The 27,076-nt window shown below is 63.0% G+C and overlaps 2 protein-coding genes across 7 annotated transcripts in view; one reads left to right on the forward strand and one right to left on the reverse strand.

Moving 5' to 3' along the window:
• The first annotated feature begins 6,649 nt into the window (after positions 1–6,649).
• On the forward strand, positions 6,650–9,760 carry PRXL2B (peroxiredoxin like 2B). Its single transcript, XM_004768735.3, has 7 exons — positions 6,650–6,813; positions 6,983–7,187; positions 7,756–7,807; positions 8,451–8,514; positions 8,599–8,674; positions 8,952–9,070; positions 9,577–9,760. Exons 1-7 carry the CDS (start codon positions 6,751–6,753, stop codon positions 9,601–9,603), a joined length of 606 nt encoding a protein of 201 aa, XP_004768792.1. The 5' UTR covers positions 6,650–6,750; the 3' UTR covers positions 9,604–9,760.
• Positions 9,761–10,787: 1,027 nt separating this feature from the next.
• MMEL1 (membrane metalloendopeptidase like 1) overlaps positions 10,788–27,076 on the reverse strand; it is a 28,215-nt gene continuing 11,926 nt past the window's right edge. Inside the window, exons 3-23 of one of the 6 annotated variants that reach the window (XM_045063585.1) lie at positions 26,376–26,435; positions 25,237–25,398; positions 24,891–24,971; positions 23,735–23,830; positions 23,293–23,411; positions 22,694–22,755; positions 22,374–22,500; positions 21,211–21,345; positions 21,031–21,120; positions 17,782–17,918; positions 17,310–17,403; positions 15,948–16,076; positions 15,393–15,491; positions 14,842–14,925; positions 14,423–14,526; positions 14,090–14,148; positions 13,564–13,683; positions 12,540–12,673; positions 12,355–12,420; positions 11,706–11,801; positions 10,788–11,340 (exon numbers count right to left, since the gene is read on the reverse strand). In XM_045063585.1, the coding sequence (XP_044919520.1) occupies positions 11,077–11,340; positions 11,706–11,801; positions 12,355–12,420; positions 12,540–12,673; positions 13,564–13,683; positions 14,090–14,148; positions 14,423–14,526; positions 14,842–14,925; positions 15,393–15,491; positions 15,948–16,076; positions 17,310–17,403; positions 17,782–17,918; positions 21,031–21,120; positions 21,211–21,345; positions 22,374–22,500; positions 22,694–22,755; positions 23,293–23,411; positions 23,735–23,830; positions 24,891–24,971; positions 25,237–25,398; positions 26,376–26,435 (2,318 nt within the window). In that variant the 3' untranslated portion in view covers positions 10,788–11,076. Of the gene's footprint in view, positions 11,341–11,705; positions 11,802–12,354; positions 12,421–12,539; positions 12,674–13,563; positions 13,684–14,089; positions 14,149–14,422; positions 14,527–14,841; positions 14,926–15,392; positions 15,492–15,947; positions 16,077–17,309; positions 17,404–17,781; positions 17,919–21,030; positions 21,121–21,210; positions 21,346–22,373; positions 22,501–22,693; positions 22,760–23,292; positions 23,452–23,734; positions 23,831–24,890; positions 24,972–25,236; positions 25,399–25,722; positions 26,189–26,375; positions 26,436–27,076 lie in introns of those variants that run through there. The other 5 variants (XM_004768733.3, XM_045063588.1, XM_045063587.1 and 2 more) reach the window with 5 other exon arrangements.

A 27,076-nucleotide genomic window follows, 5' to 3' on the forward strand; every position in this document is an offset into this window, starting at 1 on the left:
TCAAGGCAGTATGGGCCTGGCACAAAAGCAGACACATAGATCAATGGAACAGAACAGAGAACCCAGAAATGGACCCTCAACTCTATGGTCAACTAATCTTCCCCAAAGCAGGAAAGAATGTCCCGTGGAAAAAAGACAATCTCTTCAACAAATGGTGTTGGGAAAATTGGACAGCCACATGCACAAGAATGAAACTGGATCATTTCCTTACACCACACATAAAAATAGACTCAAAATGGAACAAAGACCTCAATATGAGACAGGAATCCACCAAAACCCTAGAGGAGAACACAGGCAGCAACCTCTTTGACCTCGGCCACAGCAACCTCTTGCTAGACATATCTCCAAAGGCAAGGGAAACAAAAGCAAAAATGAACTACTGGGACTTTGACAAGATAAAAAGCTTTTACACAGCAAAGGAAACAGTGAACAAAACCCAAAAGACAACCTCCCGAATGGGAGAAGATATTTGAAAGTGTGTTATCAGATTAGGGCTAGTATCCAAACTCTATGAAGAACTTATTAAACTCAACACCCCCCCCCCAAATCCAGCCAAGAAATGGCAAAAGACACAAACAGATATTTCTCCAAAGAAGACATACAAATGGCCAACAGACACGTGAAAAGATGCTCAACCTCACTTGTCATAAGAGAAATACAAATCAAAACAACACTGAGATACCACCTCACACCAGTCAGAATGGCTAAAATTAACAAGTCAGGAAATGGCAGGTGTTGGTGAGGATGTGGAGAAAGGGGAACCCTCCTACACTGTTGTGGGAACGCAAGCTGGTGCAGCCACTCTGGAAAACAGCATGGAGATTCCCCCAAAAGTTGAAAATAGAAGTACCCCACAACCCAGCAATCGCACTACTGGGTATTTACCCCAAAGATACAAACATAGTAATTCGCCGAGACACGTGCACTCCAAGGTTTGTAGCAGCCACGTCCGCAATAGCCAAACTATGGGAAGAGCCCAGATGTCCACTGCCAGATGCATGGATAAAGAAGATGTGGTGTCTATACACAATGGAATATTACTCAGTCACCCCCCAAAAAATGAAATCTTGTCATTCGCAACCGTGTGGAAGGAACGAGAGGGTATTGTGTTTCGTGAAATAAGTCGGTCAAAGACAAATACCAGATACCATATGTGGAATTTAAGAAACTAAACAGATGGACATGGGGGAAGGGAAGGAAAAATAAAATAAGATAAAAAGAGAGAGGGAGGCTGACCTACTGAGTGTTGCTGGAGCGGGGCGGGGGGGATGGGTAACCGGGGGAGGGGCATTCAGGAGGCACGTGATGGACTGAGCTCTGGGTGTTGAAGGCAGCTGATGAGTCACTGACCTCTACCTCTGAAAACCAATAATATAGCATATTTTAATTAATTGAATTTAAATAAAATTGAAAAAAATCCATTCTCTGTAAAAATAATTGGGGTTTCTCGGGAAAATGTCTGCTCCCAGGACGGGGCTGGGTAAGACCCAGAGAGCTGGGCACATTCTGTTGGGCCAGAAATTAACGGAGGGCTATGGATTGGTAGGAGTCAGTCAAAAAACATCCATAAGCCAGGATAAAGGGTCTCTGGCTGGAACAATTTGGGACAATTTGGAGATCAAAATACGTAAGAGTAATAGATTAAAACTCAGTGGATAAAACTGGAGCCATAAAGCCCTCGTTGAGGAGTGATGGCGCGTGAATGACCCAATGCAAGGGGAGTTCGCCCCTTCCAGCTGAACGCCCTGTTCAGTCAAGGGCGGGCGAGAACGGAGCCGTACACAGCCGCCAAGTATCTCCTCCAAACACGTTCATCCATACCGCGGTCCTAGCTTGTCCCGATTTCCCAGAAACTTTCCAGAGAAACACGATATTTACATACTCTCAAGTCATCCTGCCAAGTATACTCTTTTTTTTTTTTCAGATTTTAATTTATTTGGGAGGGCGAGAAAGTGGGGCGGGGGGCACGGGCATGGAGGAGGGGCAGAGGGGAAGCAGCCAGACTCCCCGCTGAGCAGAGCACCCGGCATGGGGCTCAGGACCCTGAGATCATGACCTGAGCTGAAGGCAGAGGCTTAACCAACTGGGTCACCCAGGTGCCCCTCAAAATACATTTTTTTTTTAAAAGATTTTATTTATTTGTCAGAGAGAGAGAGAGGGAGCGAGAGCGAGCACAGGCAGACAGAACGGCAGGCAGAGACAGAGGGAGAAGCAGGCTCCCTGCCGAGCAAGGAGCCCGATGCGGGACTCGATCCCAGGACGCTGGGATCATGACCTGAGTCGAAGGCAGCCGCTTAACCCACTGAGCCACCCAGGCGTCCCCCAAAATACACTTTTTGAGGACAAGTTAAAAAGTCATTTCTAATTTTTTAAAATTAAATTAAATAAATAAAAATAAACATAAAAATTAATTTTAAAAATTAAAAAAATTTAATTTTTTAATTTGAGCAAAACAACTCCAATTTAGAAATGACTTCCCAGCATGACAGTCATTGATATCACACGGCATTCGTGATCCGTCCAGTATTACTCAGCGCATGGTAGGTACCCACAAGCCTGTCCTACAGATGGGCAAGGAGAGGCTCAGAGGGCTGGGGGTGAGCAGGGCTTGGAGACAAAGGTGGCTCATGGCAGAGGAGCACATGAGGGGGTGCTGGTGGGTATGGCCTATGTCAAGCTGATCCCCCATACTGTGGGATCAGGGCACTGGGGGCCAGGGGGTGGGTGAGCCCAGAGCGACAATGCTGGGGGACAAAAGCCCATGTGGGACCGGGAGCAGATGGGGCCCAGGGCAGGGTCCGCAGAGAGAGCTGGGCTCCTGCGGAGTCAGGACATAGGACACCAGAAAGTGCTGGGACGGACACACACACAGACACACACACACAGAGGCTCCGGGACTCACCTAGCTCAGGGCATCAGGCTTGGGTGCCCGGCTGCAGGGGGGCGGCTCCCAGCCTCCAGGAGGCTCCATGTCCCTCCTCAGGACCCCTCATCCCCCGCCAGCAGCCCAGCTCACACTCAACCTGGAACCTGCCTCGTCTAAACTGAAAGGGAAAGAGAAACTGGGGCCCCGCGAGGGAGCATCGGCTGTTGCAATCGGTTCAGTCTGTCCATACCGGGCTTTGTCGGGGTCAAGCTGCCTATGGCCAGGACCCCACAGGAGCCCACAGGCATGGGAGAAAGGGGGCGCGGGGCCGGCGGTGCAGGAGGCAGGAGGTGACCGCAAGGCAGAAGAGCTCGAAAAGGGAGGGGGAGGCCACCAGGCGGGACCACAGAGCACAGCCGTGGCAGTTCCTCCTGCCTCACTCAGTGAGCCGCACCCAGGTCTGGCTCAGGAGTCTCTCCTGGACTCCCTGTCCCTTAGCGGCCCCCTGACTTTGCTGTAGAGCTGGGGGCCCCCCAATTGTGCGTCTGCGTCTCCTCGGCTGCCCTGACACCCGGGGAGCCCCCGGCTGCTCCCCTCCAGCACCGGCACCAAGGCCACAAGAGGAGCCCCCTGCTTTCCTGCTCCTGTCACAGCGTCTACGGAAGCAGGGTGACCGGCCCCCCAAAGGACCCCGACTCCCACGCAGTGCCCTCTGTCAGGGATGGAGGGGCTGGTTTCCACCTACACATTCCTGAGCACAGCTCAGCACAGGGGGTCCCTCCCCAGACTGCTGGAGGCCGCGGGGAGGGGGAGCACCTTCAGTGCTCCCACCCAGGGTGGGGGTGACATTTTGCTTTCCCTGAGCTGCACCCACTGTCCACACCCCACCTGTCCCCAGGCTGGGGCTGGGCTGGCTCATTCCTGCTCCCATCTCACAGATGGGCCGTGGGCCAGTGGGCTCAGAAAGCAACAGGGCTGGGCGCCTGGGTGGCTCAGTGGCTCAGTGGCTCAAAGCCTCTGCCTTTGGCTCGGGTCACGATCTCAGGGTCGTGGGATCGAGCCCCACATCGGACTCTGCTCAGCAGGGAGCCTGCTTCCCCCTCTCTCTCTGCCTGCCTCTCTGCCTACTTGTGATCTCTGTCTGTCAAATAAAGAAATAAAACCTTAAATTAAAAAAAAAAAAGCAACATGGCCCGTCCCCGGGTCTCTGGAGTACAGACAATGCTCAGACCCTAACCCTAATCTCCCCATGTAGAAGGCACTCTCCCTACCTGGGCTTCCCCAGAGCACTGTGGCCCCCCAAGGTGGTGACCTTGTGGGCAGCTTAGGGGTGGGGGACCCCCACGTGCCTGGGGCCCCAAGATGCAGGGGGGGCGGGCTGGTGAGAGGCAGCGCACCCCTGCTGACGCCTCAGATGGCAAGTGTCCTGAGGAGCCCCCCTGGGGCCCCATGGCTCCCACGTCCCCGCTCAGCCCGGGGCTCCTGGGATGGGCATGAAACCCTCCGACTTCCCTCATCCGTGAGGCTGCAAATCCATTACCCGCGGCGGCTTCCCTCCCAGCAGACCCATCCCGACCCGGCTGTGGGTGTCCAGTTCCACGGGCCCCGGGCAGGTCCCCATCAGATCCTGAGGTCGAGCCCTCACCAGGACCAGGAACCACCCCTTCAGTAGCTGACTGCTGGTGGCCCAGCGTGGACGGTCCTTGAGCCCCTTTCTTGTCCTGACCTTGGCACCACGGGCCCTGGGGTCACTACCTAATCCCAGGTCCTGGGGACACTGAGGAGGACAGCCTTCGTGCCTGTCAGAGGGAGGCCCCACCCTGGACCGTCACCCCTTGTTGTCACCAGGACACACAGAATGGCTGCACTCTGCCTTCTCATTTCCACACGGTCACTGGATGTCACTTGACAGATCGCTGAACAGACCACGTCCAAGGGGGGGTTTGCGGCCCCATTCCCGAGTCTGACTTTACAGGGGACGCTGCGCGGCCTGAGATGGGCCCGATTCCCCCCTCGCTCGCCCATCCAGCCGACCAGCACTCTCGGGGCAGCTTCGTGTCCTGCGAGCGGCCCGCTGGCCAACGTCCCCTGCGGGTCCTGCCGGGACCCTTCGTGGGGACCCTCCCTCTGCCGGATGGCCGGGGACGAGCGAGGCTGGGGGCAGGGGGTCTGCAGGACCGTCAAGCCGTCCGCTCTGGGGGTACTGGGTTGAACTAGTTGGGCAGGGCGACCTTGGAGATGGTCTGGACCTGCCCCTCTTTGCTCCAAGAGGCCAGAGACATGCCTCGTGCTCTCGGGCGCGTGGGCTGTCGCCCAGCAAGCCAAGGGGGACCCCATGCCCACTGGGAGGGAGGAGTCCCGTGAGCACCTCAGGTCCTTCCGAAACAGTGAGCAGCGACCCGGAGCGATGCGTGCAGGGGGACGCGCTTCTGTGGGACTCTGACCTGGGACCCGGCCTGTGGGTGAGACCCCACCTCTGCAATGGGCGTGCTCAGGCCCACCCACTCAGAGAGGCTGGGACTCCGGGGGTGGCTGCGGGGACCCCAGGGGCAGGGGCTGCGTTCTCCTGCTCACCACTCAGTAAAAGCCCCAGGCCCACGCCCAGGCCTCCAGTCGCCTTGGTAAAGTCCGTCTCCGAGGACGCCCGTGGGCTGCTGCTCTGTCGCTGTCCCTCAGCTGCCCAGCCCTGTCCCTGCTCGGGGGTCCGGGCCTGGGGTGGCAACCCCGTCTCCTCCTCCCCTGCCTGCAGCCCCCTTGAAGCTCCAGCGCCAGCAGCCCTAGAGAGAGAAGCAACGGACGCGGACAGGAGTCGCTGACCTCACGCTCCTCCTTATAGGGCTGTCCCAGAAACTGGCTGCCTCCGTTGTGGGGTCCCCGCTCCCCAGGGCCGGCAGCCCCCTCCTCACAGCACCTTCCCTGGCCTCTGGGGGCTGCACTCCCGGGCTCTGGAGCCGTGGGCCGCCCCGGATTCTTCCTTCCCCGGTGGTCTGCTTCGTCTCTCTGCTCCCCCTGCCTTAGTACCGGACACGAACGCTGCCCGTGGGAGACGGGGGCTGGACGCCCGCCCGTCGCTCCAGCCGGCCCGCTCCTTCCATCCGCAGCCCTGCAAGGGGGCAGCAGCCCCTGTCCTGGCCCAGATTTGCCGTTCGGGGGCTCCCTCTCCCCACCGCAGGGGAGGCATCTGCTCTCTGGGCTCTGCAGCCTGGTCCGGCCCTGGAGGCCCCCTGGGACCTGGGAGCGAGCCGAACGCAGGAGCCCCGGGTCGGGGCGGATGTCCGCCCGAGGGACCGTTTTCGGGGCGAAGTCACCGGTGTCCCCGTCCGCCATCGGTAAACCGGGGGACGCGGGGTGAGCGGGCTCTCAGCGGCGCGGCCGCAGCACAGCGCCGTCCGATCCCGGGCCCGCGCCGCCCGAGGCCGTGTCCCGGAGCTAAGGCGGGGGGACACCCGCGCAGCGCTGCGGGACCGGGGCGTGCGCGGCGTCTCAGGTCGAAGTAAGAGCGAGGCCCGCAGGGCCGCGACACGGGCGCTCACTCCGCTCGCCTCGACCCTTCCCGGCAAGCCGCTTGCCCCCGGACTCCCGACCCGGGACCCCGCGGCCTCCCTAGAGACACCAGAAACCCCAGCGGGGCCGCGCCCCGGCGACGCGGCTCTGTGCGCAGGCGCACCGCGTGCCCGCGCCCGCCCGCCGCGCTCCCCAGCGCAGGGACGCCATTGGCCGACTGGCTTATGCATATGCAAAACAGGTCGGGTGGAGCCGGGCCGGCAGATCTGCCCCGACGCGGTCGCGGGCTGGGGGCGTGGCCTGCAGGAAGGGGTGTGGCCAAGCCGGCCGAGAGCGTGGCCGCCGCGGAGCCGGCGCAGGGGACGGGGTGGCCGCGAGACATGAGCGCGGTGGACCTTGCGCGCGTGGGCGCGTGCGTCCTGAAGCATGCGGTGACCGGGGAGGTGAGGCCAGACGAGAGCGGGACGGCGCGTGGGCACCTGGCACTTGCCCGTGCGCCCTGGCAACGGCATCCTGGACCGGCCTCTGGGTCCCGGGAGGGTCGTGGTGGGGCTGGGGGCGCGGACGCGCGTGGGCCGTGGTCCAGCGGCACCCCTTGTCCATCCGACGCAGGCCGTGGAGCTGCGGAGTCTGTGGCGCGAGCAGGCGTGCGTGGTGGCCGGCTTGCGGCGCTTCGGCTGTTCCGTGTGTCGCTGGATCGCCCGGGACCTCAGCAGCCTCAGGGGTCTACTGGACCGGCACGGCGTGCGCCTGGTGGGCGTGGGGCCCGAGGCCCTGGGCCTGCAGGAGTTCCTGGACGGGGGCTACTTCTCAGGAGGTGCCTGTGCTCTCCTCTCCCACAGCCGGAGCCCGGCCAGCTGCCTTGAGACCCCCCCTCAAGCTCAGGGCATTGGTCATCCCCTCCTTGCCCAGCCCTGACCCTTCTCGCTCCAGGACCTCCAGTCGTCTTTCCTGGGTTCTCCACCTGCCTCCCTTACCCGCATCCCCCAACCGTGACGCCCTTTCCGCGGGGCACAGTGGCACAGCCTGGTGCTGACGCCGGCCTCGGGTACTCACCACCTCCCCAGGAGCCTGCAGGAGCAGCTGGGTCAAGGCTGCTGCTTGCCCCCACACTCCCACCCGGCTACCTCCTCTCCCTGGCTCTCAGGATTTGCCCTCCCAGAGCTCTGGGCCAAGGGGCAGGGTCCAGATGAGTCCTGCTCCTCCCTTTCTCTGTCCCCTCTGGGTCTCCATCCCTCCTCTAGCAGCGGGGACACGCTCAGCTCCCTTCTGCTCCTCTCTCCTCCCTGTCCCGGCTGGGTAGAAGGGCAGACGCGGGCTGGGTGCAGGAGGGTGGGCGAGGAGGAGGCTGGGCCCGAGTGCACCCCTGGGCCTTTGCTTTCCAGAGCTCTACCTGGACGAGAGCAAGCAGTTCTACAGGGAGCTGGGCTTCAGGCGGTGAGTGGGGGACACTGCCTCCTCATCCTCTCCCTGAGGGCCTCTTCCCGGGCAGGTGGCTCATCCCCTGCTCAGCTGGTCCTGCAGGGCTGTCTCCTGGGAGCTGTTAGAACTGTGGGTTCGGCTTCTCACCCAAGATCAAGCCCGGGCAGGCTGCAGAGGGGGCCCGGGGCCATCAGAGCCCCTCCAGTGCCTGGGTCATATGCTTGTTGCTCTGCCTGATTAGTGGCCCAAGCTGAGCCACCTCCTCCCCGCTCACCCAGCCTGGGAGCCAGGTCACCCTCCTCAGATCTTCTGTGGGGCCCCAGACCTGCTGACCCCGGTCTGGATGCCCTCCAGCTCTGGCTGGTTGCTGGCCTGGCTGCCCCAAGGCCCCTGAGTCCCTGGTGAGATGAGGTGAAGCTCGCTTGTGTGAACTGCTCTGTGCGCCTTGTGTGGACCGCTCTGTGCGCCTTGTGTGGACTGCTCTGTGCGCCTTGTGTGAACTGCTCTGTGCGCCTTGTGTGGACCGCTCTGTGCACCTTGTGTGGACTGCTCTGTGCGCCTTGTGTGGACCGCTCTGTGTACCTTGTAGAGTCTGGGGACAGGTGCTGGGGCTTCAGAGAGGAGCCAGAGCCTGGACAAGCCAGCTGTCTCTTCGCAGGTACAACAGCTTGAGTATCGTGCCAGCTGCCCTGGGGAAGCCCGTGCGCGATGTGGCCCTCAAGGTTTGTGCCTGCCAAGGCTGGGTGGGACTTGGGGTGGTGGGACTTCCCTCTAGGGCTGACCCGGACCTGCTTCCCTCCCTCCAGGCCAAAGCTGTCGGCATCCAGGGGAACCTGTCTGGGGACCTGCTACAGAGCGGAGGGCTGTTGGTAGTTACCAAAGGTGGGCTGGGGAGGGGGCGTCAGAGGCCAGTGCCTGGTCCCACGGGGTGGGAAGGCCTTGCTGAAGTTGGCCGTGTGCCCTGACCCTCCTCCTCCCTTCCTCGGCTTTGTTTCTCTTGTCCAGTCTTTTCTGTGGGGTGACGAGGTTCTTGGCTTAGCTGGGTGGGGCATGGTCAGAATGGCCCATTGGTCAGGGCAGCCAGGTGGGGTCTCGGACAACGAGGACTGCCCTGTCGTCCTGGCCACAGGGGTACCCTGACTGTCTCCCGCTGCTGTAGGTGGTGACAGAGTGTTGCTCCACTTCGTTCAGAAGTCCCCAGGCGACTATGTTCCCCAGGAGCGCATCCTGCAGGCCCTGGGCCTCTCTGCGGAGGGCTGTGCCAGTGAATCGCCCCAGGTGAGCTTGGGCCTGGGCGGGGGGGGGGGGGGGCGGGAGACACTGCCTGCCGAGAACAGCCCGTTCGCACACCCACCTTCCCTGGGTTGAGCGCTGGGTGTGGCCATGTGTTAGGCTGGACCTTGCAGGCTTCAGGTCATTTTGCGCTCGTGGCAGCCCAGGATGTCACGGTCACCCCAGTCTGCAGAGGGGTAACAGGCTAAGAGCAGTGGGGAGCTGGGGGCAGGCTGGCCGGACCCGTGGGCACTGCAGCGCCCTCCCCAGATGACAGTCTTCTACCCAGGGGTGCGGGGCAGACAAGCCGCCTGTCCTCTAAGCCTCGTTGGGGGGGGCAGGGCTCATCCCAGGTGACCATAGCCAGCATTAGTGAGTTCCTGGGGGCGGCCTCCTGTGCCCGAATGAGGGAAGTGTCCCGCACTTGGGCCCCAGACGGCTGGTGGGTGGGACCAGCTGCCCTTGACTCCGGGACGGCTGGCCGGCCTGACGGGGCCTCTGCTGCTCCACAGTGTGATGAAGAAGTGTGCACAGGGTGAACCCCTGAGGCCTCTGGGGATCTCGAGGTGGCTGCTGGCTCAGGCTTGCTGGGAGCGGATGTGAAGAGTCTTCCCGGGACGGCTGGACGGGGCACTAAGCTCTGCTGGGTACCAGGGTGGCCGTGAGCATTAAACCACGTTTCCTCGTTGGCTCTGAGCCCCAAGGCCTTGGCGCCTCTCTCTGTTGGTTCCCGCCGCCCCCCTCCCCCCACCGGCCAGCAGGGTGGTCAGGGGTCCGCAGGCTTCCCTTGGAGGGCGTAGGGAGTGCTGGAAGTGCCCCTGCAGCCTCCCTGGTGATGTCAGCCTGTGGCACAGGAGAGTCAGGGGTCTGAGGACAGGCCCAGGGTGTGGGAGCTAAGGGTGGGATCGGGAACTCCCCAGGAGAGAGCCCGGCCTGGAGGGGTCAGGCTCAGTGCTCATGTCTGCTGCGTTCCGGGGAGGAGGTGGTCTCGTCTAGCTGCTGGAGCACGGAGGACAGTGGGACTTAGGGAGACAAAGGACCTTCCCTGATGGGATGGGTCCTTTGCCCCCTGCTGGGAGCCTGGTTCCCCGGCTCCCCCAGTGCCACTCCTTGGCGCGTGCAGCAGGCACTGGAGCCTAACATGTCCAGAGTGGAAACCTGCCCCCGCCGCCCTTGTCAGGGGCTCTCCGGTCTGGTGGGTTCAGATGACTGTCTCAGCGCCTCCTGTCCTCCCCTGGCCTGGCCTCGGTGACCACAGTGGCCTCCTCGCTGGCCTCCCGGCTTCCTTCCACTTTATCCCCCTGCCCATTCAGTCCTCCTCTTGAGGGTCATTTTAAAACCCAGGACAGGTGACAATGTCCCTGTGTGGTTTAACTCCTCCACTGGCCTCTAGTTACATAAAAGCAGGTCTCAGTTCTGAGCTGTGGCTCCCTAGTCCCCTTGGCCCACCTGCCAACCTCAGCAGCCCTTCTGCCCCTCTGAAAGGGGATTGCAGAGGGACAGTATTTGGAGATATCCTGGTCACTGCTGTGCCCACAGCCCGGGGCCCTGGGGACGGTCAGCAGGAGTGGTCCCCCGTCCACATGGTACCCTGCTGTTTCCCCTCCTGGCTGCCGCTCTGCCCGAGGCCACCACTTAGGTCATGAGCAGCCAGTGCTTCTGGCCTGGGGGACTGCCACCCCGACTGCCCCCGGGGCCCTCCTGAACAGACAAGGCCACTGACTTCTTTGAAGCGTTTACTTAGCTCAAGGCTGAAGCGCATGGACAGCTGACAAGGTCGCTTCGGAGAGCGGATGCGGACAGTTAAACAGGTCTGCGGGGCCGGGGCGCAGCGGCCCTGACCTCCAGCGCGGAGGGCCCCGGCTGCGCCGCTCTCCCGGGGGCCGCGGCGGCGCTCCGGCCGCGGGGTGGGATGCGTGCTGGCCTCGCCCGCTGCTCCGGCGGCGCGCGGAAGGGACGCCCGGCCTCGGGCGGCGGGTGCGCGTGGGCCACGCAGTGCGGCTCGCCCATGGCTACCAGACGCGGCAGCGCTCTTGCGGGTGCATGTGGGTGCCCTGGGCGCAGTGGAAGGCTTCCGCGAAGGCCGCCAAGTTCTGCAGCGAGCCCAGCACCCTGAGGGCGACCGGGGGCCTGAGCCGGCCTCCCTGGGTGCGCGGGCTAGGGGTGGGGGTCTGCCCGCGGGTAGCTGGGGCTACTTGCCTGTACTTCAGGGGGCTGTGCACATCAGTCTTGATGGACTGTATGGCAAACTCGGGCCGGTAGGACCCGCACCACACCTGTGGGCGCAGGAAGGGTGTGGCTGCGGGCCTGGGGGGATGGGACGGAGGAATATGGGGGCCCTGAGGGGATCCAGGCGCAGTTGGGGCGGGCCTGTGGTCTCGTTTCTTTCTAGGCATGAGGGCTGCCGCCTGTCCCAGGCTGCCCCTTCTCGGGTGCGGGGAAGGGAGCCCCAGCTCCATCCGAGCCCTCGGGCTCCAATCCCCGGCCATCCTTTTCCTCTAGGAACCTTTCCAGGCTTCTAAGTTCTGGTTCTGCCTGGCTTGCCCGCTGTCCACACCCCTGGAAGCATCCCACAGTGGAGGCCCTCCGACTGGTTTCGGGGCACGGTGGCCGGCCGGGTGGGGACTGGGGCTGCTGCTACCTGCGCGTAGTTGATGAAGAACAGCTGGGCGTAGCTGAGCTCCAGTCCTGGCAGCTGCTGGTCCTTGCCGCCTTCGGCCATCCACTTCAGGTAAGCCTGCAGGTGCCAGACAGGAGCTGGGCCCAGGCCTGCCCTCGCTCCCGGGGGCACACCAGCCCGTAGGGACTCTGGAGTCCCGGCACCAAGGCCTACTACTCCTGGTAGAGGTCCTGCTTCTGCCGCTTATGGCCCTTTGAACACCCCCCAGGGACGGTCACTCCTTCCTTAATGGCCTCGTGGTCATTTCAGGCTCCGCTGGCGGGGCTTGGGCAGACGGCCACGCAGGACCCACCCGGAATGAGCTCCCGAGGCCCAGGGCTTGGGGCTGCAGGGGTAGGGGTGCTGCCGCAGCCGGTGGATATGTGGGGAGTGTTGCCGTCTAACATGGAGACGGACAGCGGCTTCCCCAGAGGTCGAAGGCTCCTCTAAGCTCCGGGTGAAAAGCGGGCAGAACAGCCAGGTGCCTGCCTGCCGCCAGGCCGGCTCCCCCGGGGCCCCGCTGCCTCCCAGGACCCATGGAGGCGGGTTCCGGGGTACGCCTCCGCTTGGGCGGGGCACCGTCTCTGCCTCACCGAGACACCCGTCCTTGAGAGGCCCCGCTCAGACCTACCTTGTATGCCTGCCGCACCCCTCCGTTGTCAGCGATGTTTTCCCCGAGCGTGCTGAAGCCGTTCACCTGTGCACAGGACCCGGGATGGCAGAGGGGGTGGTGGCCAGAGCCACCTTGCCTCCCCCGGGGCCCAGGGCTGGGGTGTGGGCTCCCTGGGGGTGGCGGCGCGGCCGGGGCTTGCTCACATTTTGGTTGTCCGCCAGATCCCAGGAGTAGTTCCCGTACTGGCGCACCATGCACTCCGACTGCTTCCGGAAGTGCTGGGCCGAGAAGTTGCTCCACCAGTCCAGCATGTTCCCATTCTTGTCGAAGTTCCGGCCTGGGTGGGCACAGGTGGGCTGCCCACACCTGTGGGCCAGCCTCCCTCCATGTGCCCTGGGAGCCCCAATAGCTAGAGTGCGCGCGCGTGTGAGCAGGGAGCGGGCCCCGGAAGGACACTGGCCTGCTTGAAAGGTCAGCGCGATGTCAGCAGGCTGCTTGGGTCTGGGAGGGGGGCTTTGGGAGTCTCCCGTGTCACCCCTGAGGTCAGGGCCTGGGCTATTTGGTCTCAGGGTTTAAGACCCTTGCTGGGGTGTCCAAACTGTCTGGACCCCAGGTAAGGGGAGCATGTGGTCCTGCGGGGGACAAGAGGCTGCCCTTAGACGGTCAAGTGGTCAAGCCCGGTGGGAAAGCCAGCCTCGTTGGGCTGCAGCAGGAGCCTGTGTACACAGTCACAGGCCGCTAGAGCCAGACAGGTGTCCCTGGCCCATGGTGCGGGGCAGGAACATCGGGTCAGTACATCTCTAGGCTGGAGGAGGCTGGCTGTCCAGGAATGACACCGGTCAGGCTCCAGGGCAGGAGCTGTGGCTTCGAGCTACCCGAGCGATGGTGTCCCTGTCTCTGTGTCACAGGCCCAGGGAGGGCCAGTGAGGGAGGTGGGGGCAGGGTCAGGCCCTTGTGCCCTCTCCTCCATGGCTCTGCCTAGAGCAAGAGGCCAGACCGGGACCTGCTATTCAAGACCTGTCCTGCCAGCATAGCTCCCCTGGGGACCTGGCAAATCTTTCCCATGCCCTGGGCTTTAGTGTCCCCATCTGAATCCTGAAGGGCTTGATTGGATGGCCCAAGGGCCCTGTCCCTCAGTCCCCTCCCGGGACTGCGGCTCGGTGCAGAGGGGAGGAGTGTGTGGGTGTGTGGCGGCGTCGCTCTGAGCACCCCACGCAGCTTCCCTACCATTGTCGTCAAAGCCATGAGTGATCTCGTGCCCAATCACCATCCCGATGCCCCCGAAGTTCAGGGCCTGGGGCTGCTCCTTGCTGAAGAAAGGGGGCTGCAGAATCCCAGCGGGGAACACTGCTCGGGGACAGGTGGGGGCAGCCCTGAGCGCGCGCACCCGCATGGGCCAGCTCGGGGAGGGCACCCTGGGGCTCCTGCCTCGGGACCCCGTGGCCTAGGAGGTGGGGCTCCAAACAGGCCCATGTTCCAGACAAGAAAGTCAGGGCCCGGAGCCGAGGGGCCAGGGCCAGGGCCAGTGCGCAGCAGATCCAGATTCTTCCCATGGTTCTCGGCTGCCTTTGGGGTGGGGTGTGCAGCCCCCATCAGGACCCCCCACCGCTCACAGACAAAGGAGAGGAACGTCCCCACAGCTGGGGTGATGGGTGAAGTTCCTACAGGTGGGGAGAGGTTCTCTCCTTCGGGGCACGGGCTGAGGTTCCCCCCAGGAGGAGGGGCTGGGGTCGGTCAGAGGGCATGAACGTACCTATCTGGTTTCGGTTTGGGGAGTAGAACGCGTTAACCACGGCCGCCCCGATGATCCAGCTGTGACGAACAGGCGGTCTCCTGGAGCCTGTGTCTCCGAGCCCTCCCTCCAGCCCCCCTGCTGGCTTCCAGGTCACTTTGGGCCCCTGTCACAGTGGCTATGCCATGAGACCAGCGTCGCCCACAGCCAGGGTGAGGTCTGGGCAGTCCACAGATCTGAATCCTCCCCGAGCCCCAAAGCAAAGGCACAGTGGGCTCTGAGTCGGACCCAGCACCACCCCCCCAGCTGGCCCCATCCTCAGCCCTCCGGCTCCCGCATGCCGTCCCCACTCACAGGTTCTGGTCCACTTTCTCTCGCAGCTTCTTGAGGCTCCGCTGGGCTCCAGCCTTGAGGTTCTGAAGACCATTTTCAAAGTACTGGTCCTCAGAGAAGTTCAGCTATGGGAGAGGGGCGGTCACGGCCGGGGGTGAGGGAGGGGCCAAGAGTGGCTGGGGACAGGCCGTGGGGCTGGCCCGGTAGTCCCCTACAAGGCCAGCGGGCTCTGGATGCGGGTGGGGGAGGGGCCCTTTGGTGGCTTGGGTCTCCCCGTCTGACTCCGGAGCGGCCCACCCAGGGAGAGGGCCGGGTTAGTGCCGGCACCCCCTGCAGCGACCCTGGAGGCTCCTGGTTCACAGGGCTGGGCCGGGGGCCCATCGGGGTGGGGTGAGGGGACGGGAGGCTGTGGGGGCCCCTGGACTGCGGGCGGGGCGCACATTGGAGTACTCGTCGTCGAGGTGCTTATTCTTGTCCTCCAGGATGTAGTCTGGGTACCCGATCTGCTCCCGGATGTGCATGGCCTAGGGAGGACATTGGGCCAGTCTGTGCCCGCCCCACCACGGGGATCCTGGCTCTGCCCCTTGCTGCACTGCCCTGTGGGCAAGGGGCTCACGGACGCGGCCCTCCGTGCCGGCTGTGGGGAGGTTTAATGGGGACAGATGTGGACCAGCTCAGCGCCAGGCGGAAGGTCTGCCTGACAGCCAGCCAGGGTGTGACGGGGCGAGGGCTGGGCGGAGGGGCTCAGCTTCCCTTTGTCACACTGGCCCAGTGGGGCTTCTGCTCCGAGGCCATGGCCACCCACACCTGTTCCCAGGGGTGCTGCGGGGGGGGTCTCCCACAGTTGGCTTCGGGTCCCGCCTCTGCCCACAGCCTCTTTCTGGGCAAGCCACACCCAGCCTCGGTGTCTTCCTCTGTGAAGCGGGTGTGCTGACGGTCACCCCGGGAGCCCACGCTGGGGCGGGAAGTCCTCGGGGCTCCAGCCGCGCACCTTCTCCTGGGCCTTCTTCCTGGACGTCTCGTCCATCCAGCCCAGCTCGTCCAGGGTCTCCACGAACACCGCCCGCACCTTGTTGATGAGCTCTCTGACCTGGGGGGAGTGCATGGCCCTTGTCCTGCACAACCAGCTTTGGGGTCTCTGCAGGAGTCGGGTCCAGAGCCCCGTCCCTGCTGTGGCGTTGGGGTGGGGATGAGGGATGATCCCCATGGGGACAGGGGTCATGGCTGTCGGTATTTCACCTGGGTGGGCCTGGGACCTGCCCACCCCTGGACTCCGAGCCTGTAGGACCCGTTCCTTTTCCCCGACAGACCTGTCAGTTTGGGGGCAGGGCCTCTGGCCTCCCCATGGGAAGGGTGCCGGGCACATGTGAGCTCCCAAGATCACTGAGCACACACGGGCAGCTGGGGGGCCCTTGGGCTGCCCACCCCAGGAGCCAGGAGTCACCACGTAGGGCTGGGACCCCCCTCCCAACGGTGGGCCAGCGTCCCTGCGGGGAGAAGCACCTGGACCCGGGCCATGGACCATGGACAGGGGCGGAGCACCCACCGCCTCCTTGCTGTCTCCGGGGAAGGCCTCCCTGACGTAGAGGGAGCCCACGGCGCTCTCCATGTTGCTGTTGACGTAGCTGACACACTCCCGCCAGCGCACCTCCTCCACCGTCGTGCCGTACAGCGCCTGCGGCGGCCGGTCCCGTTCACGCTCGCTCACCGCTGCCTTTACCAGCACCGGCTTCCCTGTCCTCGGCCTCGGGGAGCCCAGGAGCCAGTGGGGGGCACAGAGGAACTCAGAGTCCCCTCTGAGGGCTAGCCACGGGTGTGGGCAGGACCGAGAGTGCAGTTTTCGGGGAAGGGCCCCCGACTCAGGCTCTGGGTTGTGCCTTTACCCTGGGGCAGTGGTAGGGCCCTACTCAGCCCTCAGTGCCTCCTCGCCCCCTGTTCTTGCCACCCTAGCCTGGCTGGCCAGATTCTGACCACAAGGACTCCAGCCCCACCCGAAAGCACAGGCTCGTGTTGACGTTGGAGGCCCTGGGGGCCCGACCCCGCTCAGCTGCAAGCCCCCCAGCTCTGCGGCCCCCAGTTTTCCCATCCCCAGAGAGGAGATGCTTGGTTAGTCATGTCTCCAACCCAGCGTGACAAGCAGGGGTCCAGACTTGCCCCCAACTGCTCTGCCATGTTTTCCTGATGCGCTGGAGGACTTCTGCCCATCCCATTCTCTAGCGAAGAACCAGAGTCCCCCTGACTCCCTGGCCCCCCCATTTGTACCTCAACTGTCTGCCGTAGGCCCCTCTGTCTGCTGCTGATGTCCTGGTCCAACCTGTCACCCACCTGGATGATGGCACCTGTCTCCACTCTGATTCCACGTCCCCTCGGATCATTGTCCCAGAAGAGCCACCGAGACCAAAGGGCTTCCCAGTGGGTCCCCTGCTCTGCCCTGACTGTACCCCACTCCACCTCCAGAGCAGCCGGAATGACCGCGCCAGCAGGACACCAGCTTGTGGGTCTCACTCTTACCGCCTCGGCAACTTTCAGGGCGTGGGGAATCCATGCATCGGTCCCACGATTGCTGGCCCCATCTCTCTCCCTGACCTGTGTCCTCTCCCTCACATGGCCCCGCGGTGTTCCCTGCCTTGGGGATCTGCCCTGTCACACTCTCCTCAAGGTCTCCAGCATCACCTTCACAGAGAGGCTCTCCCTGTCCTGTCCCTTCTCCTGCTGTTCTACGTTTGCTTTTGAAGGAGCCGACTTCCAGTTTGTCGATGGCCCCCAGAGGGCAGGTACCTTGTTAGGCTCTTTCATGGCTCTGACCCTTGGGTGGACCTTGGTGTTTGGCCCATAGCGGGCGCTCCGTACCGTAAACCAAGCGAGCCAGTGGCAGGACAGGGCAGGAGCTGCTTCTGTGGGGTCTCACCTTGCGGTAGTTGGCCCGTGCTTCCTTGAATCGCTGGCTCAGGCTGCTGATGCGGTCCAGCACCAGACGCCAGACCAGGTAGTTCTGCACGGTCCTGAGGTATGGGACAGGGGCGTGGGTATGGAACAGGGGCGTGCTATGTGCCCAGAGGGATTACTGGTCTTATGGGCTCTTGGTCGACTCGTTCTGTGCCAAGCAGAGAGATCGCCGCAAGCAGGGTGGTGGGGAAAGCCTCGAGGACAAGCCCCAGATCCAGCCTGTCTGCTCCCGGGTGCTTGAGACACCGCGAGGAGGGTTCACATCTCTCTCTAAGGCTCTGTCAGCCACTAACATTGACCCGCTCCTGTCCCTCACTCCCTGAGTAAATGCCCCCCGGGGTCCTCTCCTGTCAGGAGAAGCTGCAGGGGCCGAGGCAGGGGCGGGGGCAGAGGCGAGGATGCTGAAGCCTCTGGGCCCTTCCCTGGGTCCTCACCTGGCTGAGTAGACGTCGATGATGTCTTCAAGGTTCTGGAGGTAGGGGATGCCGTAGACCACCACTTCTTCATCTGGCAGCAGTTTGATTTTGACAGAGGACAGCACAGATTGTATGAACAGCGTCCAGTTAAATCCCTGGGGAAGGCGGGCATGGGGAGAAAGAGGGAGAGACCGAGAGGTAGACATAGCTCCTGGGCATCCAGAAAATCCAGCTCTCACCAAAGAATATTCAGACAAGAGAGAAGGCGCAGATGATCAGAACCAGGAGAAGGGTGGGTGACATTAGCACAGTGCCTACAGACTGCGACAAGAGATTATGCTGATGTATTTAAAAACTTCAATGTGGTGGGGAAATGCCTGAAAAAAACCCCACAACTTAGCAAAATGACCAGAGAGTAGCCGATACAGTCTTATATGTAATAAATGGATCTTTAATTTGAAATACTCCCATGTAGAAATTTCCATACTCGTCTGGCTCTTCCAGTGGATGCTATCTGACATTTAAAGGAGACATATTGCCAATCCACCTTGAACTTCCCAGAAGAGAGAGGGGAAGAGAAAACCCTTCTCTGTTGGAATGATGAAGCCAAGAGTAACTTAATACTAAAATAAGGATATCACAGAAAGAAGGAAACAGGCGGTCTCATTTATGATCATAGATACAAACGCCGTAAGGAAAATCTTGGGAATTCGGGCTTATCTGTATCTACACGAAATGGATAGTGAACCACAGTCAAATTCCATTTAATCAAGCACTTCAGGTCTGGTGTGGTATTTGAAAATCGAATCCTGTAACACGCTGTGATGACGAGATAAAGCAGGAAAATCCCACCCTAGTTCTGATGGATGCAGAGAGGAAGATATTTGTTAAATGTCACATCAGTTCAGGATAGAAACTCTTAGCGCATAGAAGCAGAAGGTAAGTTCGTTAATCTGATGAAGGGACTCTGCGTACGACAGCAGCGACACAGAAACAAAAGTGTCGGCGGCCAACAGGAAGATGGCGGACTGGGGCAGGTTCTTCTCTTAGGAAGGAAACAAGATGTGCACCATCACTATCACCGCCAGAACTCATGTGTGCACTGAGTAAAACTGCCGTGTGTACGGTCAGAATCTCTGTATGCCAACGACAAAAACCATGAAGATATGTTACAAAATGAGGCCCTTCATAACAGTATGAAAAAACCAAACGGCTAAGAGCAAATCTGACGAGAGATGTGTAAGGCATCTTACGAGGACATTCCATACACTGCTGTTGGGGACAGCAACTCTGCACGCAGGGGGAAAGTGTGGCGCTGTCTGCTGAAGATGGACACGTGTGTTCTGTGACCGGCTATCTCATTCCCCGGTGGACACTCGACAGCACTGCGCGCATGTGCACCCCAAAAGACATGCACTAGAATGAGCACGGCCACTTCATTCAGAAGAGCCCAGAATGGGATCTGACCCAGAGGTCTAAAAAGAGTAGGGCCGGAATTCCCCAGGGGCGGAAGTGCATGTTCCCAGAATGGATCACACAGCAGTCAGGATGCGGGAAACTTGCCTGATGCCCAGTGACGTGTGGGATAGGACGACAGCGAGGCTCACCTACAAAACGCAGGGCGACAGAGGCCCTGTGCAAACGAGCCAGCCTGCTTGGTTCTGATGTTGCTTCTCGTGGTGGGAGAAGTCGGGGTGGTGGCTGCTTCGGGGAAGGGCAGGGGCAGGGCCATGTCTGTGGTGTCTGTGGTGGTTTTGATCTGAGGAAGGCCTGTGTGCACATGCTCACGGGGACGCAAGTCTAAGCATTACAAGTGCATCGTGCACCAGACGCCCCAAGGCCTGGCTCCCAGAGCATCCCCAGGGCTGCTCCCGTGCCATCTCCGTGGCATGGCACCCGCGGGCCATCGAGTTCTCTTTCTTCACTCGCCACATTTAGCACAGTTGCAAACCCCGTGGGGTCCACCTTCGATACGGCTCCAGCAGACCCCCTCTCGCCGCGTCTGCTAACAGTTGGCCCAGCGGCCCCATTTCCTGCCCGGGCCGTGCTGCAGCTGGTCCTCAGTGTGAGGCACGTCGGTGCCCCAGACCCCTCCCCGCAGCGTCAAGGCCGGTGCCCAGGAAGTCTGGCCCGGTGCGCCCTGTCACCTCCCGGCCTCATCGGCCCTCCAGCAGCCTTGCAGCTCCCGCCTCAGGACCTTGGTCTTGGCTGCCCCTGTGTTTGGGCCGCATGTCCCAGATGGTCCCTCCTCCACGACTGCTCGGCTGCCTGTTGTGGCCCCTCCTGGCTGCCGTCGTGCCCCCCCGCCCCCGCTTTCTGACACCTGCAAGTCCTGATCTTTCTCGCTCCTGGCCTGCACGGCAGCGTGGGTGCAGGGTGGGGGATTGCCTGTGCGGTTCCTGGATGCGGCCCGTGCCAGAGCAGGGCCTAGCCGCCCAAAGTGCCCGCTGGGGGGTGGGCCAGTTATTGGGCTGTCTTGAGGGGGTGGCCACAGCAGGTCCTCACTGGGAGCCCGTGCCAAGGAAGAGGGCAGGATCCGGGGACCGCGGAGCCTTCCGGAACACAAGGTGCCATGAGCCCCAGGCAGGAGTCCCTGAGATTTCCCGTTCTGTTCTGCGGCTCCAAACACAGCATTTTCTGATCAGGGGTTAAGCGCTTCCGTTTCTATCCCTGCCCCCACCCCGCCGCCTCCCTCTGCCTTCGGCTGCATCCCCGCTCAGGCCCTCTGGCCTCTGCCTTCGGCTCTGTCCTCGCCCACCCTCTCCGCCCTTTGACTTGGCCTCCGCCGTAAGGTCGGCGATGGCTAGCATCGCACTTCTGCCCCTCCTGGGGGGGCTGCTGGACCAGCTGGGGGCTCAGGGTGGCCAGCCAGCAGAGTTTGGGGTTGGGCGGGGTACGCCCCTCTCTCTGGCTCTTCCCAGCCCCCGGCCCGCGCGTAAGCCTGGTCAGCAGGGAGGGAGGGCTTGAGGGTGTGGTGGCGTGGGGCAGCCTTCAGTCTGGGGTGGACGGGTCGGTGGGGCAGACGTGGGGACCGAGACCCCTGGGTGGGCGTCTCCCTGGCTCGGGTTAATCAGCAAAGCTCCCAGGCTCGTCTCCTGCTCCGAAAAGTGGGGTCATTGCTGCGGTCGTCTCGTAGACGGGCGCCTGTGGCCCTGGACAACCCAGCTGCCACCGGCTGTCCCAGTGTGAGCGCACGCCTGGCGTGTGTGCCCGTGGGATCCTTCGGAGGCTTAGCGGATGGGGGGGCGTGGGGGGGCGGGAGCTCACCTTCAGGCCGAACTTGTTCTGGAGGTCCTCCAGGCTCATCCGGTGGTACAGAGTGGTGACGTCATGCCTCTCCTCCTGCGGGGCCGTGGCCTGCACGATGGGGGGGGCAGGCGGTCAGGCTGGGGTGGGGCAGCCCCCCCCCCCCCCCCCCCGTCTCCGCACACCGGGCTGCGGCCTCACGTTCGCCAGCTGCGTCTCCAGCTCCAGCACCTGCACCATGTCCTCGCGCACCAGGTAGCTGTTCTCTGGGAGGTTCATGTCCGCCCGCAGCATCGAGGCCACCGACACCATGAACTCCAGGTAGGCTTCCCGCACCTGCGCCAAAGGACCGGAATGGAGCCCGGCGGCCTCGCCGCCTTGGCCCCCGAGGGGCTCTCTGTGGGGTGGGGGTGGGCGTATGACAGGAAGCAGGCCCCAGGAGGCTTGTGGGGCCAAGCTCGGCTGGCAGTGAGGGCAGGGCCTGTGAGCCCCGGGATGGGGGTCTCCGGACTGTCTGCTCCTCCCCACCAAGCCCCAGCCCCCGTCCTGTCCCCCAGGCCGGGGCCTCCACTGCTGCTCACGCTCCCAGAATCGGCTGAACGGGAGCTGGAGGCCCGTGGGAGCGGACCTTCTCCCCACACCTGCATGGTAGCCTGAGCACGGAGCCCATGCCCTGCCTGCTCGGAGTGCCCTCCGGCTCCACCCCTGTCCACCCGTGCCAGCCCGGCAACCCCGGGCCTCTGGGCTCCCACAGGACCAGAGACCTATTCTGTCTGGCTTCGTGGCTGTGTGTAAAGTGCTGGGCATACAGCAGGTGCTTAATGAAGGTCCGGGGCTGGCCCAGGGCTGTTGGCTGGGCTGCCCTCTCCAGGCTCAGCCCTAGGGTCACAAAGTGGGTACTGAGGATGGACGCCCTTCCTGGACCTGCTTTCTCGGGACCCCATCCTGGGAGGGGCTTCCCTCATGCCATGGAGGAGCGACGGGGCACATCCTCCGGCAGAAGGCCGGCATAGCTGCCTTGTCCGGTCCATGCTGCCCGGCACGAGGCCGTCGGGATGCCCTGCCCCTGCTCCAGCTGCCTGGTCTGCTTCTCTCAGCTCCACTGCCCCACGCCAGGGCTCTTCTGTCAGCCTCGCTCAGCCTTTCTCCTGGCTAGGCCCATCCTTCCCAGCCTAGCTCATAGGCCCCCTCCACCAGGAAGCCCACCGTACTGCTTCCCCACCGTGGGTCATTTTGCAACTTCCGCCTGTCACAGGCTGCTGCCTGGCTCTTCCTTCTACCCTCTTTGGCTCCTCTTCTCCCTCCTCCCCTGATGCAGGAGCGCCTAAGGGGCAAGCCTGGGCTGGGGTGGCTGGTGGTCAGACCTCAGTGGGCTCTCGCAGCAGATCCATGGTGCGGCCGCAGCCCTGCACTGTGCGACAGGCACGCGAGGTGTGATGCGGGGTTATGGGCCAAGCTGAGCTTGTCCCCACATATGGCGGGGCACGGTCCCTTTGATGACACGGAAGGTCGCGCTTAGCTTGTGCACAGGCCTCAGAGCCCCCTGCAGGCCCTCACAGAGGCTGTGCGTGGCGAGGATCAAGATGTCACGGGGGGAAGCCCGACCACGGTGGGCCCTGAAGTGATGGGTGGGAGGCAGAGGGGCAGGAAAGAGCCGGGGGAGCCGGGGGTCAGCCTGACTCACCTTCCGGTTGCTGCCCTGGTTGAAATAGTACTCTCGGGACGGCATGCCCAAGGTGGGCTGGTCTATCTGGAGGCACAGAGGGGGTGAAGCTGGGCGAGGAGCCGGGGACCCTCCACAGCCTAGCTGAGGAGGACAGCAGCTCCCTCCGCTCCCCCTGAACTGGGCCCAGTTGGAAACAAGGGGTCCTCCAGGACGGGGTCACGCTGGTGTGTGTGTGGGCCCTGAGGTCCCGGCCCTGCCCTTCGGGGGATGGGTGGAGGGCGGCGGGGGCTGGACGGCAGGGTGGGCCCAGAGGTGGCCCCATGGCACCCTTGCCCTCCTGGAGCACTGTGGCCCAGCTGTGGCCCGTGGGGGCTTTCTGAGGTCAGGCTTCCAGCCCTGGTGCCAGGGCCCCGGACAGATGGCCCCCAAAAACGACTTGGCACACAGGCCAGCTTCCCTGACCAGGGCCCGAGCAGGACACGGACAGGAGCAGGGCTCCGGGACACCCCTGGAGCTCACCCGCTCCCCAGAGCCAGCCCCCGCCGGCTCCCCATGGCCCTGAGCGCGCCCCAGCCTGGCGCGAGGGCCCCGGCCTCCCCGGCCCGCGCGACTCGTACGTAGATGACGTGCCGGCTGGAGTTCTGGTCGTCGCTCCAGATGAACAGGTCGATGAGGACGCGTCTGTTGAACTGCGCGTTCATCAGCGCCAGCTGCTGCTCCAGCTCCCACCTGGGGCCTGGGGGTTCAGCACCCCGGGCTGGGTCCCGGCTGGGCTCCTGCGGTCCCAGCCAGGCCCTTGTTGGACTCGGGGTCCCGGATCCCGTCGGGACCAGCCTCCTAAAGCTCCTGCCTGGCTTGTGGTGGCAAGGACGCTGGGGCACCGGGGGCCGGAGGGACTCAAGGGACCCGCTTCCCTCAAGGGGGCCCAGAAAATAGCCGGGCCCGTGTGCCGGGAGGGGAGGGCTCCTGCGGGGTTGGGCAGGGGCCCCGGCTGCCGCAGGAGCCTGGAGGGGCTGCGCCACGAGCCGTCCCGGGTGGAGCCGCCCGGCGCAGCCTTACCTATGCTGTCATTCCATTTCTCCATGGCCACCGGCCAGCCGCCCATCAGGTCCAGGATGTTCAGCAGGGGCTGTGAGTCTCGTTTCTCTATGACGCCTGAGAGGCGAGGAGGGGTCACTCATCCAAGCGCGTGGCGGGGGTGCGCCTTCCCATGAGCCCGCGGGGACACCGCCTGCCTGGCGCCACGCCTGGTCCCCGTACGACGGTGCAGCGTCAGACACAGAGGGGCCGGACGCGACCGGCGCCCGGGGCTCGGGGCGAGCAGGCGGGCAGGAAGGATGAGCCGGCCGGGGGGAGGCCCTGTGGCCCGGGAGTGCTCCGAGCGGTGCCCCGTGGGCAGCCCTGGGCACTGTGGCCTGGGTGGGGGCCCCTGGGGAGTCCCAGCAGCGCGGCCCATGGAACACAGGCCGTGAACAAGTTCTCCGGGGCAGCGAGGGTTTGGCTGGGAGCTTGGGAGCTTCCCTCACACAGGAGATGGAGGTGGGGACGCCGGGGCCTCGGGCCGGGTCAGGTGATGTGTCCTCTCTGACCCGCCTTCGGCAGCAGTCCTGTAGGCCAGCTTAGCCAGAGGCCCCCACCCCAGCTTCCCATTCTAGTAATTTTCTGTCCACAGACCCCTCCCTGCCCCTGGGCTAGAAGTCCCCACGGTTTCCCTGTGGAAAATCCCACCTCAGTGGGCCCTGCGCCCATCTGGACGGCCCCAAATGAGGTCGGCCTCACCGTCCTTCACAAGTGTCGTGCTAGTTCTTTACCAGTGAGTGTGTGCACGCGTGCACAGCTGCGAATGAATGCACACACTCGCACACGTTCACACGTGCACACACGCAGACACATCCATGTGCACACGCTCACTCCTGTGCTCGCACACACACATCCGTGCGCACGCATGTGCGACTTCCCCAGGGCTTCTAGGCGGGCCCCTCACTGTCTTCCCCCTGCCTGGGTGGCGTGGCCCCAGGCTTTGGTCAGGGTTTAGACAGGGTCACAGGCAGTTGGGACCAAAGCTGTGTCCTCAGAGGAGCTCGGACCCAGTGGTCGACGGGGGGCGCAGCCCCTCTGGCATGAACCCTGAGCGGCGTGCCCCTCCACGCTGTGCTCCAGGGGCTGTGGGTCCCGGAGCACCTCCCCCGCCTGCCACCCTCTGTCCCCCACTCACTCTCGTTCATGCAGGAGCGGTACAGCATCTTGGCCTTCTGCACAGCCGGCCTGTCCTTGGTGGTGGAATTCTCCAGCACTCCTGTGGGCAGAGGAGGAAGACGGATGGAGGCCTGAGGCGGCTGCAGGGAGAACCAGGTCAAAGGTCGCAGTGCCCCCCTCCCCCATTCAGTGACCAGTGGTCCCTCTGTCCCTGCAGGCCTTTATCCAGGGGGGATTTCTTCTCCCCTGGCCCGTAGGACCAAGGCAGGCCCAGCAGTTGGTCCTGCTGACCCCGTGCCACCCTAGAGCGGGGCAGGTGCCCAGCCTCACCCCAGCGCCACGGCCAAGGTCGCAGCTGCTCTCACCTTTGAGGATGACCTCCAGCTCGTCTCGAAGGATGTCAAAGACGCTGTATCGGGAGTTGGTCTCGGGGATCACGTGGCGCCGCAGCCAGCCTCCGCACGCGTACTGGTAGAAGTCGTCACAGGGCTCCCTGGACGGGTCCATGTTCTGGAGGATCCTGGCAGCTACTCACGGAGACGGTGGGGAGGGAGGGGGGCACCTGGTTACGGGTGGCCGGGGGACTGTTGGGTAATTGATCCTGGCTGTGTGCCCCCAGGAGTGTCCGTCGCCCTCTCTGAGCCTCCGTGAGTTCGGAAGCAGGAATTCAAGTTCTAAGCGACGACTTATTGTTCACATGATCTGGGACCCTGGGACTTTTCTGCTCTTCATGTCCACGTTTGCAAACCTCGGACGCCCGCAGTCTGGGTGCCCAGGAGGTGCTTTGCTGGGGGTCCTGGCCCTGGAGCCCCCTCACTCACCGGTATGTCTGTGGGGGAGGGGGCTCTTACCCACCACTCGGGGTTGTCTGCGGTTGGAGGAGATGGCTTGGCCTCTAGCAGCGCAAGTGTGCGGGGTAGGCGGGGTCTGGGGTTCCTGGCGGCAGGCTCTCAGCGGAGGCGGCCAGGCTGGATTCCCCCCACCCCCCGAGTCTGGGACCTTCCCTCGCCTTCTGTCCCTTCTGAAGCCTGGCAGGAAGCACCAGCTCGAGTGCCTGTCCACGCCCCCAACGTGGTCAGAAAAATCTCATTTCTGAGTTTTCATTGGTGTTTCTTCTGGCCATTTTCACTCTTTTCAGTCTGCAAATAGCAGCGTATGGACTCCAATTTGACGACAAATTTGTGGGAGGAAATTCGTATGTTCATGTGACCTTTCTTTCTGTAACCACAAGAAGACCCAGCCCAGCACAACCTCCTGCCCCATCACGGGGGCCTCGGAGGGGGGCGGGCGGCTTCTGGGGGGTGCAGGGATGGGAAGTGGGAGTACCCCTCTTTTCCTAGCCCACTGCAGGGGCCCCACCGGCAAGCCGGACCAGGGTCTGCCTGCCAGCCCCTGTGCCACATTTGGAGGTGGCTCCCCTGGGCCTTTGGGGGGCCTGTGCCAGCATCATGGGAAGCCCCCGACCCCGGGCAAGGCTGTGGAAGGTGGGGGGAAGGGGGCTCACCTGCTATCACACAACCGGGGCTGGTGCAGATTTCGCCCATCTCCTTGGGCCGTTGGATGGCTGTGGGCAGGACGCGTTGTGAGCAAGAGGGGAGGCAGAGCAGGACGGGGCGAGGCAGGGTCAGTCTGCTGGGGCGGGCGGGGCCAGGCTTAGACCGCCCCTAGCCCCCAGGGTCCGTCCAACCTGCGCCCCTGAGTCTTCCCAGGTGGCCCAGGATGGGGCCTAGCGTGAGGTGCGCCCCACGCCGGCGTCAGTCCTGCTGGGGACTGGGAGCCTCTTGGCACCTTCTGCCTCCACTGACCCCAAAGCTTCTCTGGATCCCCAGGACTGCAGCTGGTCTTTCTGCCCTCCTGTCTCTCTGCCGGCCAGCTCTCGTCCCTGTCACCTCCTCCAGGCAGCCTGCCCATGCTGCGCGCCTCTGCACATTGTGGCCCCCCGACACCCGCTATGTGTGGGTAGCTGGTTGTATAAAGGGGCACCTGCGCAGTCTCAGGGACGACACCCCAAGCCTGGGGGTAACTCAGGCTGGTTTCCCGGAGGCCAGGGAACGCCCTGCATCCAGCTCATGGCTGTGCCCCTGTCTTGTCCCATCTTTCTCTGGGGTCCTGGGGGCCCAGGGACTCTAACTCCCCAGCTGCACACCCCGGACTGCGGAGTGGCCCAGCCCACAGGAGGCCCAGTTTCCAGCCCACCTGCTGGGG

This window comes from Mustela putorius, unplaced genomic scaffold, assembly GCF_011764305.1.
Source record: "Mustela putorius furo isolate JIRA1106 unplaced genomic scaffold, ASM1176430v1.1 tig00003853_pilon_pilon_pilon, whole genome shotgun sequence".
NCBI classification, from domain to species: Eukaryota; Metazoa; Chordata; class Mammalia; order Carnivora; family Mustelidae; genus Mustela; species Mustela putorius.

Coding starts and splice junctions, on each gene's coding strand:
- PRXL2B (XM_004768735.3), top strand. CDS start 6,751: ATGAGCGCGGTGGACCTTGCGCGCGTGGGCGCGTGCGTCCTGAAGCAT. Junction 6,814..6,982: donor AGCATGCGGTGACCGGGGAG/GTGAGGCCAGAC, acceptor CATCCGACGCAG/GCCGTGGAGCTGCGGAGTCT. Junction 9,071..9,576: donor GTGCCAGTGAATCGCCCCAG/GTGAGCTTGGGC, acceptor GCTGCTCCACAG/TGTGATGAAGAAGTGTGCAC.